This window comes from Blastomyces gilchristii (genome assembly GCF_000003855.2).
Source record: "Blastomyces gilchristii SLH14081 genomic scaffold supercont1.78, whole genome shotgun sequence".
NCBI lineage: Eukaryota > Fungi > Ascomycota > Eurotiomycetes > Onygenales > Ajellomycetaceae > Blastomyces > Blastomyces gilchristii.
The window spans coordinates 1-11,700 of record NW_003101605.1 but is presented as its reverse complement, the minus strand read 5'-3'; the positions used below and the strand labels follow the sequence as shown (position 1 = coordinate 11,700).

Genomic DNA, 11,700 nt, shown 5'->3' with positions numbered 1-11,700 from the left:
TTCGTTGTTTTACTTCTTTTTATATATAATTTTATAAGCTTTTTACTAATTTTTATTAAATAGTTGTAGAAGAAGATTAAGTAGTATAATATTCTATCTTAGAATATCTATAATTTTAATAAAAAAAACTTTCTTTTTAATCTTCTTTATACTCTTAAGTGAATCATTTCTATAGAAGCTCTCAAACAGAAGTATATAATTAAAATAGTATAGAATAATAATAGAGAATTCATTTCTTTACTTACTAATATTTATATAGATAAGACTATAATTTCATCTGTACTTATTTTCTATAAAGAATTAAGAGATGTACAAGATATATAACTTAAAGATTTTAATTTCAAAAAGAATCAGATATACTTTACTACTTTAAAAAATAAATAAAGTAATAATGAATATAAATTAATCTAATTGAAATAGATGTTTAATTCTTATACAAAGTAAAAAGTAAGAAATTATTATTATTTCTTTATATTAGATGATTATTTATCTTATATAAATATAATATTCATTAATTATACAGATCAGAATTGAATTTTATTTACTATTTTTTCTTCTCACTTTATACACTGTTTACAGTTACTAGATATTAAAATATTTGACTCACTTATAAAATTATATTCAGATTAACTAGATCTATACATATTCTAACTATAGCTTTATTCAGATTATAAAGTAAGATTTTTAATAATTATTTTATACTGTATAAGAAATCTCTATAGGTGTAGAAAATATTAAATTTATCTTTATAATTACTAATATATATTCTATAGATTCTATCTGTATTCTTGAAAAGATTTAATTATATTTATTTACACTCTTAGAACTGCTTCTGTAGTGTATATCTATACTTATATAAGCTTTATAAAATCTGATAAAGTAGATAAATTAACATCATTACTAACTTTCAGTTAATATTAAAAAAATTCTTTATACTCAGAAGAATATTACTCTGAATAGAGAGATTCTTTTAATAGAGAATAGAAATCTTCAGACTACTCTAAAGAATAAGAGTAAATAATACAAATGAAGTAAATATATAAGATTACTTAATTCATTAAATTTCTTACTTATTCAATTCTTTTCTCTTATCAAGATACAGACTGTAAGATTATTATTATTATTATTCTTCAATTATAGATGTATACAGTCAGAGACTATGACATCTATCTGAGAACTTTTAGTGCTCAGGGTTTTTCCTATATCTCTAAAGTCAACTATGATACATTTATCAATTTCAGATATGTAAAATCAGAAAATTCCAGCTCAGAATATAAAAACTCTCTACAAATTGCAGTATTTTAACATCTTCTGATACTTTGAAATCATTTGATGATATCATGATACAAGAAAAGAGAACAAAGTCTTAAAGATAAACACATTAAATAAGTAGATAAAAAAGAACAGAAAAGAAAAAGTAAAGTAAAAAGAGACTATAATAAAATAAAATTATTAAAAGATAGTATATAGCTGTTTTAACAGACTATATCTGATTAATTTCTATCTCTTTATATTCAGATGTTTCTGAATTCAGTCATTTTCTTATAGCTGCTTGAGTTTCTGATAAAAAGTCTATTAAGTATTTAATTCCTGTCTCAGTTGAGAATAAGAATCTTATATTTAATTAATTTACATCATACTTCTCTTTTAATCTGACTCTGAGACTATTGTATGATGCATAATATATTACAATATACTCAGAATTTTCATTTACATTACAGAATGAGCATTCTGTTGAATCAAATCTATTATCAAATCTTTGTATATAAGATTTGAAATAACTATATTCTAGATTCAGCTGAATTATAGATGAGAATATTTTCTTTTTACATTTAATTAAACAAGATTTTCACTTGAGTTTTATCTCAAATCTTGAATAATATATGCTCTTCTTTTGTTTCTGCCAGCTTTCATTTCACTTATTTAAATAAGATTCTTTTATCTTTCTCTTTATAAAAGATCAGAACACTGTTTTTTGAATAGATCTGCTTAATTCTGAATTCTTTTTTACTGCTGAATTAGTCAATTCATTGTCATGCATATCATATAAGTAGAAACTAAGTGCAGATGAATTATCAGTTTTAATATTCTTCTCTTTTGAATTTTCATAACAGAATTTAAAATCAGTTTAAGATTTATTTAATCATTATAAATCTGACTATTTCTGAGTGTTTTCAAAGCAGCTTAACTATCAGAGAATATTCATGTCTCTTTCAAACTATTTCCTCTTTAATGAGATTTTATCTCAATAATTTTGAAAGCTTTCACTATTATAAATAGTTTAGCATTAAAGACTTCAGATACACAGTCTAAATTTCAGAAATCTAAGATAAAATTGATATTATCTTTAGTATAAGCAATGCCTGCATCTAATCTACTTAAACTCTCAGTTTTTAAGCTATCTGAGTAAATCAGAATAGAGTCTTTTATATTAATTGTAGAGATTTTCTTCAAATGATGTTCATATTCTCTCTCTTTAGATAGTTCATATATTTGTAAGTCTATGAGAGATTTCAACTTTTCTCTTCAGAGAGATATCTTCTTATGATCAATTTTCTTCATATTTAATAAAGAAAATTGATTTTTAATCAGTGAACATAGTCTGTAATAGTAACTTTATACTAAGAATGTGATTAATGAAATTAAATGAGATCACTTTCTTATTTTTTTCTAAGTTATGATTTTATTTTAATATCTGATGAATAGTTACTTTGCATGTTTTTTTAATAATTAGTCTCAGTAGAATTTATGTCAACAAATGTATGAGATCAGATTAAATGAGATTAAATGTGAAATTCATAATTTCAGCAGTCAGTCTACTCAGTTCTGATAAGACTTATATCAAGAAATGCATAAGATCAAATTAAATAAGATTTAATATAAAATTTATAATTTTACTGATCAGTTTAATTATAGCTGATTTATTTATTTTCATATAATAAGAATATTATATACTTCTTTCACTATATCTGATTATAAGCTTAAGCATTTTTATTTCCCTCTTAACTTAAGTATAAGATTATGAATGAAGATTGCTAAACAGAAAAATGTGATAAGCTCTTTATTTAATGCAAGATAGTGTAAGCTGAAGCAAACTGACTACTGAAATAATAAATCTTATATTTAATCTCATTTGATCTAATCTCATTCATTTCTTAGTATGAATTTCACTGAGATTAATTATTAAAAAAACATGTAAAGTGACTATTTATCAGATCTGAAAATGAGATCATGACTTAGAAAAAATAAGAAAGTAATCTTATTTGAATTCATTTACTCTCATTCTTGATATAAAGTTACTATTTTTAGATATTTTAAGGTTTTTTTAGACTATTTTTAATTTTTTTAAAAGTAACACTTTTTAATAATACTTAAATAAGATTTAAAGTCATTTAAAGCAATAAAAAGAATTTAATTTAAGAAGTGAAAATCATAATCTCATTTGAAAAATGTGATAAGAGTAGATAGTAAGTCTGACTGAGATAGTATAAGACTACTATCTAATCTTAAAACTGTGTAATGAAATCAGTTAAATTGATAATAAGATTATCAAATATTCTGATTTTAATCTCAGACACGGTCACACGGTTAGTCTGAGCTAAAGTACATAAAGTATAATATAAGATTACTTACTTATTTACACATAGTAAAGGATTTATAGTGCTTATCTTATATATTCACTTTCTCAAAGTTATGCAAGATTTATTTGAAAAACTTATTTCATATTTATAAGAATAAATACTGCTCTAAGTCTGTGAGATTTATCTTTTCATCTGCTATTATAATAACTTCACTTTTCTATGTAGAAATACTGCAGATCTTGAACCCGGTGATGTAGTGATTAACTACACTATTATAAAGCCTTAATTAACAGCCTTTTTCTCAGAGAATAAATGTCAAGAGACAGCAAGTTCAAACTCTGTGAGAGTTATCTTAATCACAGCTTTCACTGTTAAGTTATAAAACAGTATCAGAGAGTCTCAGATACACTATAACAAATTATTATTAAGATTAAAATATTCATTTCAGAGATTTTCAGATACTAATTCTCACTGATCTTAGAATTAACAGCTCTCTGAGTACTTTAAGTTAGATTAGTACTAGAGTGATTGAGATCTAGAGTGCTTATAAAATAGTAACTTATTATCAAGCTTAATTAATCAGATCTTATTCTTCTCACTCTAAACACTTACTTTCAGAGAATTGAAATTTAAAAACTATCTGATTAGAATATCTCAGATCTAGTAAGAATCTAACAAGAATCTAGATAAGATAAGATCTAAATACTCTTAATAGATAATTAGTATAAGCAAGACTGTGACAGTTAATTAATAGACTGGAATACTGAGATTAATAGTTAGAAGATTAGAGACTTAACTAGAATTGAGTAGCTCTGATATTATTCTTAGTGAGAATCTCACTTATACATAAGCTAGTCACAAAAGCTAGCTAAGTGACAGCTTTTTAGAGAGAATGATAATCTCTGAAGCAGGTCTGAGAGAACAGAGACAGCAGTCAGTTGTATAGTGTTAAAATATGTATATAGCTTAAAATGTAAACTGCAGAGATTTTATTCTATAGTTCTCTTTTCTATTCTTTTCTATCTACTTATTTAATATATCTATCTTTAAGACTTTGTTCTCTTTTCTTTTGTCATGATATTTTCAAATGATTTCAAAGTATCAGAAGATGTTAAAATACTGCAATTTATAAAGAGTTTTTATATTCTAAGCTGAAATTTTCTGATTTTGTATATCTGAAATTGATAAATGTATAATAGTTAACTCTATAGATATTAGAAAAACTCTGAGAACTAAAAGTTCTCAGATAGATATTATAGTCTCTGACTGTATACATCTATAATTGAAGAAGAAGAATAATAATAACAATAACTGCAGATTTTAAAACTTATTAAAATTTCATTAACTATCTATCTATAAGTTCACACTTAACATAATAATACAATTATATTTAACTGAGCTAGCTGATTACAGTATTATTTTTTCAGTTACTATTAAAGCTTAATAGCTCTGACAGATCACTCAGCTTGATATAACTTATACTTAAATTTTCATTATATATAATTGTCTCAAATAATATATACACTTTTGAACAGATTATAAATAATTATAATAAGATCTTCACATTTAATACAGTTATATATCTATATAAGTATTCAATCTCTTACTGCAGATCTTCAATCTGATTTTCTCTTTTCTTATTAATAATAATAATTGCATCAGTGAAGCTCTTTATAATAAATACTTAATTCACAGTAAATATTAACTATTACTTAGCTTCTATCTCAGTCTATTACTGTGTACACAAGACTTCAATTTCATTCAGAATTTTTATATATATACAGAGTTTTACTTTCAGTTCTGCAGTCTTAGTTACTTTTCTTACTGTTTTAAATAAATCTTTAAAGAGATTCTATATATCTTTCTGATTTAAATAACAGAGAAGAGTATTGTTTATATTAATTAGAGAAGATATTCATTTGAGAAGATTTTTATTAATTATACAGTATCTATAATTTTATAATTTCTGTTAATTTTATATAATTCTGATAATAACTATTCTTCTTTTATTCTTCTAAGTAGAGAGTGAATTTCTTTAAATCAGTATTCATTATCTTTATCTTCTTTTTCTCATATCTTATTATGTTTGTATATATAGTATTTATCTGAGTATAAAGTTTTCAATTAATAAGCAGAGTAGTATCAATCAGATACTTTTTTACTTACTACTTCTTTATACACTCTTATTCTGAGGCATTTTAGAATCACTCTAATATAATAACTATAAATTACTTTATAGATAAAATTATTATACTCTGAAGAAGTATATACTTCTTACTGATTTTTAAACATACTATCAGATATGATTCAAAGATTGCTTAAGTCAGTACAAGATTACAGATGTATACTAACTTCTTATATATAGATTAATTAACGGCTGCTAGAGTCTCTTTACATTTATAAGCTTATTATTCAGCAGCTGTGTTATTATTCAGCAGCTGTATATTCTTTCAAATTATAGATTTATAAGATTATCTACAGAGTAATAGATAAGTTAATTCAGATTATTATTAAAAGTTAACATTTTAAAGATAAGAAATAATGAAGAATTTATTAAGTTAAAATACGCAGAATCTATAAATAAATATTAATACTACTTTTCTTTATTCTAAAGCACTTCTATTATCTTACTATTAAATTTCATACTGTGATAAAAACTAATATTACTCTTATCTTACAACTCAGAATTCTTCTTATAATAAGTAATTATTCTATTAATAAGTTATCTAGTAGAATAAGAAATTCTGAGTCTTAAGCTGAACTATGAAGTAATAGATATACTACTTATATTAAGATAACTCTACTTCTTCTAGATATTTAAAAACAGATAATATTTTTTATAATAAAGAATATATTTTTAAAAAGAATATAAATCTACTGATCAATGAATTCAGAGAAAATAAAATATCTCTAGTAAAAAGTAAGAGCCTCTCTGAAAAAGATAAACTACTCTCATCAAAATATTAATATAACATTTCTTAAAAAGGAAAATATGCTATTCAGAATCATAATCTGTAGAATAGTTAAAGATTGTCTTGATTAAACTGACTGTGTGACCGTGTCTGAGATCAGAATCAGATTTTTTAATAGTTTCATTATCAATTTGACTGATCTCATTACATGGTTTTAACATTAGATAGTAGTCTTATACTGTTTCAGTGAGACTTACTGTCTACTCTTATCACATTTTTAAAATGAGATCATGATTTTCACTTCTTAATTTAAATTATTTTTATTACTTTAAATGACTTTAAATCTCATTTAAGTATTATCAAAAAGCATTACTTTTTAAAAAATTAAAAATAGTTTAAAAAAACCTTAAAATGTCTAAAAATAGTAACTTTATGCTAAGAATAGAACTAAATGAGATCAAATGAAACCACTTTCTCATTTTTTTCAAGTCATGATTTCATTTTAAGATCTGATATATAGTCACTTTACATGTTTTTTTGATAGCCAGTCCCAGCGGGATTCACACCAAGAAATGTATGGAACCAGACCAAATGGGACCAAATGTGAAATTCATGGTCCCGGCGGCCAGTCTAGTCTTGATAGATCTATTTACAAAGAGCTTAATATAGTGGTTGGTCATGTGATCTAGGGAGATTGCCACAGCTAATAGCCGCAACGGCCGTAACGGCCAACACATAGTCTGCCTTTAGCTACAGTAGTTACTAAGGGTATATTTTTGGCAACAAAGGCACGCCTCAACAATTTTCTACAACTTCAGAGAAATCATGAATGAATGACAGACGATGTTTCGATTTCTGTTATGTTATTTCAAATAGCGGCTAGAACTCAACACTCTCATGCTTCTTAGCCTGTAATGAAAATTCTTTGAATATGATGCCCTGATCATGAACAATTGTATCTACTTCTCCGTACTGTTCCATCCAGCAACCTTTTATAATGTCTCCGCCAATTAGACCTCCAACTGGGGGAAACTTAGCCAAGGAGAAGAGTTCATCCACTCTTTCTCCGTAACTCAAATTCTCCTTCAATGATCTGAACGGCCCTGCAGACCTGTATGGCCAGTGACCAGTCATAATCGTATAGAACACTGATCCAAGGCTGAATATATCTGTTGCTTTCGTTGACACCCACGGTTTCCGTGGGTGGAAAAAGCCAGAATCCGGGAGATGTCCACCATCTATGACACGGCTAGTTGAGCCTCCAAAATCACTAAGGAAAAGATTGAGAATACCATCGAAATTCCTGGGCGGCAAAAAAGTTTTCAGGGGCGTAGATCAGAGTGGATAACGCCCTTCTGGGGGGATGTATTTGAATAGCTTCTGCGGCTTGAGAAGCACCATTGAAGACGCGGGATTGTACTAATCACACGGGGGGGGTTGGCAAGGTAATGTTTGCAAAATTGCCAGCATTGGCCTCACTAAAAAGAAGCCTTCGGGGGCTTTCAAAGAGGCAAAGGAACCTGAGCATACATTAATGCTGAACAGGAAATAAAATTTTGAGTATCCATACCTTATTATCTAGGGTGGTCCCCTAAGATCCCAAGAATTTGCGCTTCAACATTGAAACTATGTTTGATATGTTTGACTGAATCATGGGATTCTGCGGTTGAAGAATGCCACCATGAATAGCGAGGCGATTTGAGAACAACCCCAGGTTTGATCCGTGTAATGATGGAGGTTGAGCCATGATCCAGAACTTCTTTGACAAGAGGGTCATAGACTACCAGTTCCGAGCTTCCGTCCCATGCAACTGAACTATTTTCTTCAATGTGCGTTTGTGAATTTTTCAGTGGAGTTGATTTCGCGTGCTAGACAATAAAAGTTTAGCAAAAGGCATACTATAGTTTGGTGTTATATCTTACTGGCTGTATCTCCTTTTCTATGCTTGTGCACTGCCCAACATCCTCAACTCCTAGCTCGGCCGACCCATGGAGCCTAAATTGGAATGGGCGAACAATGCTCCATGAAAATGCAGAGATAAAATGCCATAGAGTAGACCATATCGGCCAGCGAAGTGGGTGGTTGAAGGTTAGCATGGCGATGCTGAGACGTTCAGAGCTTTTCGAAGATGGTCTTGCGTAGCCACCCACGAACTTATGGCCAAATTAGACTACCGGGAAATTGTAATTCCGACTCAAGACATCTAACTATGCTAAAACGATCGATCCGAATCGCCAATCAGTTTTGACCAACCACAGTGCGGTGGCAGCTGCGAAATCTGAAATGCTACCCAAAGCTCTGATTGAAACGCAATAGGTTTAATGATTGCGCTGTTATGGTGAATAAGTATCATTTAGGGTTAGTTAGCCTGCTCAATGCATACTGTTTAGATACACTAGTTGTTTCTCGGTCCCTCTTCTTGCTTTGTCTTGATACATATAAATGAATAAACAGTTCTACAACTTGAGGCAGTGATTTGAGCACAGTTTTGTCATAAAACCTCAAACCACCGGGAAGTCGTGGTTGAGAATACATTGACAAAGTGGGTAGTACTCATTTGAAAGTGGTGTAATGATCCTATTTGATTCGTGACTCCTCAGAGAGTTCAAATTTTACGCGTTCAACGACTACAATTTAAGACAAAGTTAGAATACATCTAGCTACACCATTTGCTATGCCTGAGTGACATGGTGAGAACAGTTTTGTGCGCATCCTAGACATTTAGAGGAATCAGTTTATTGGCTTACATTCTCCCATTTACTGCTGCTGCATGTCGGTTACTGGCGATGCTTCCCTTGCAGGGAATGTTGACCATCGCTGCTGCAAGGCACTTTTCGTTCGCCCTGGAAATTCTTGCTTGATCTCCCACCAATGCCAGCCCCGCATCTTCAGATCCTTTAGACGGGCATCATCTTCCTGAGTCCACCGAGGCCTTTTAATGCCTGGCTCTCCAAATCTTCTATCCTCGCTCCCTCTCTCAGCAACGACCCCAGCTACCTCGGCGTTCATGATATCCATGGCACCTGTCCAAGAATCTCTGCGGAGCTCCAGGAGCTTTTGGGCAAAGGCAGAAACCAGTGCGGAGATGTCCTCTGGGGATAATAGCTGTGGGCCTAACGTCTGCCCGGTGCTGCTGCCAGGCACCACCGGACTGGAGCGTGTGCACTGTCCAGAGCCCGCACGAGTGGAGCTTACGGAGCGCTCTGTGACGGCCGCTGATCGTACGCTGCGAGGCTTCCCGCTCAATCCCTCGATGATCACTAACGACTCGTGCAACCCAATGTCGAGGCTGAGGCCGAGACTGAGGTCGGCATGGGGAGGTAACGGCTAACTGAGAAGAAAGTTTACGGCGCTTCAATGGCTTTATCACTGAATCACTGTCATCGCTGCCCGCAGTGTAATCTTCGTCGGAGTCGCCACAGGGGCTGCTCGTGCCGCTGGTGTCTGACTCAACCCCGCCATCATTGCAGAGTTTAGTGGGGGTACCTGGGGAACAACGGCCACGGCTCTCCAAAGTTTGACGTATTGATTTCCGCAGGGTCTTCTGTTGACGGGTTCGGAGGGGCCGTTGTTTGCTTTGGCATTTGCTCCCCTTCCCCTTGAGGGCTGCCGAGCCTTTTCGATGACCAGGGGAAAGGGCTGGAACCACAACTACAACCATGGGCTCCATAGACCCGGTATCGGATCCGCGGTGCCGTGCCGTAAAGGGGGATTGGCATCGCCCCGCGTTACAGGAATCAGCCTCGCGCGTATGTTGATCTGACTCCACTGAGTGAGCCAACAACGAGGCACAGGTGGAATCCGCACTCTCGCGAGATGTGAAATCCCCCTGCACCGTAGATATCTTCTTGGTACCAGGCTCTGCTACCATCGCCATAGGTGTATCTACAAACATGTGTTAGGAACATGGGCCTATGAGAAAAGGAATGCAGTACAGACTTGCCTTGACTGCCACATGACCATTCTTGGTCCTATGATTCATCCTGCTCCTAGTCCAAGTGTATCTGCTGCTCTGGAGCCGGAAGTGGATCTGATTCACTATCACCAGTGCGAGGCTCCGGCAGCAAAGAGGGTTGGATCATGATAGAGCCCGGGAATGACTCCAGGGCAGTCGAGGTTTCATTGTTCTGCTCCTGGCCTCGATCCTCATTCCTCTTGAGAATATCTAGAAGGCAATCTGGATTAGAAATGCAATAAGCCCAGAATGCTTGCCGCCCTTGAAAGAGAAGAAAGGAGAATATAGAAACCACCTACCTTTAGGGTTGAGTCTCATATCATGGCGGCGCTGCCACGAATCTCGTGCAATGATGTTACCACAAGAAATGGTGTTGGTGGTTGAACCCACAACAGTCTCGCTTTTTAGGCTATCTGTAATTCCATTCTCTACAAAGGCCTTGTCAAAATCATTCAGCAGAACAGGCTCTGCCCGATCTTGGCTGCTGCGGTTGTCTTGAAGTGGGTTGCAGGAGGGGACACTGTAAGGGAGACGGTTGGGTAGAGGATGTGACTTCAATAGTGCAGCGTGCACAGGCTGTGTCTGGTGTGATACAGATGTAGGGTATGTTAGGGAGAATCTAGGATGCGCAGTGAGGAAGGAGAGGGGTTGGGGGGAACTGGAGGAGGGTTGTCAATGTAGAGTATGCAGGGTGAAAGTGATCAGGATAGGCGCGAAGGGTTTTGCGTTCTGGATGAGAGGGTGTATAGTTGATGAAGGCCATGATAGTCAAATGACATCCATCTGCGCTCACAGGCTGTTTTGCACCAGCCTGCAGGTGGATCCCACAGGAGGAAGGAGACCATATATATATAGAGGATTCAGAAGAGCGGCCTCACGGCACAAGCCCTCTTCCCAACCATATTCGAAAACCGGCAGCGAGCCAATCTCGGATGCCCCCTGGCCTCACACCATGAACCACCCCCATGAAATGCTAGAATGTTTCCTGAGGAAGAAGCAGGCAGCAACTATGATGATCATAAATCTGCCGGGCCAGCCCCTGCAGGCACCGCCCAGATTAGCTACAACAATCTATTGCACGGCAGACACAAGGACAGGATCAAATCACATGTGAACTCCAGGAGGGGATGCAATAACAAGCAGGGAATGATGTTATAAATCATTCCAACCATGATCCCTCACTTACGTGGCCCACTAATATCTCATCCCCTCACCTTCGCCCCTAACCAGTCGAACTAGAGAAAATGAACGA

The 11,700-nt window shown here is 33.3% G+C and overlaps 2 protein-coding genes across 2 annotated transcripts; both read right to left on the bottom strand.

Moving 5' to 3' along the window:
- Positions 1-8,067: 8,067 nt before the first annotated feature.
- BDBG_09554 (uncharacterized protein) lies at positions 8,068-8,589 on the bottom strand (the record flags this gene model as incomplete). The annotated part of the gene is made up of 2 exons (XM_031724068.1): positions 8,068-8,361; positions 8,416-8,589. 2 exons carry the CDS (start codon positions 8,587-8,589, stop codon positions 8,068-8,070), a joined length of 468 nt encoding a protein of 155 aa, XP_031581553.1.
- Positions 8,590-9,250: 661 nt separating this feature from the next.
- Positions 9,251-11,350, bottom strand: BDBG_09553 (uncharacterized protein; the record flags this gene model as incomplete). The annotated part of the gene is made up of 5 exons (XM_031724067.1): positions 9,251-9,658; positions 9,759-10,378; positions 10,533-10,658; positions 10,748-11,030; positions 11,327-11,350. The coding sequence occupies 5 exons, from the start codon at positions 11,348-11,350 to the stop codon at positions 9,251-9,253; spliced, it is 1,461 nt and encodes a 486-aa protein (XP_031581552.1).
- Positions 11,351-11,700: the final 350 nt, after the last annotated feature.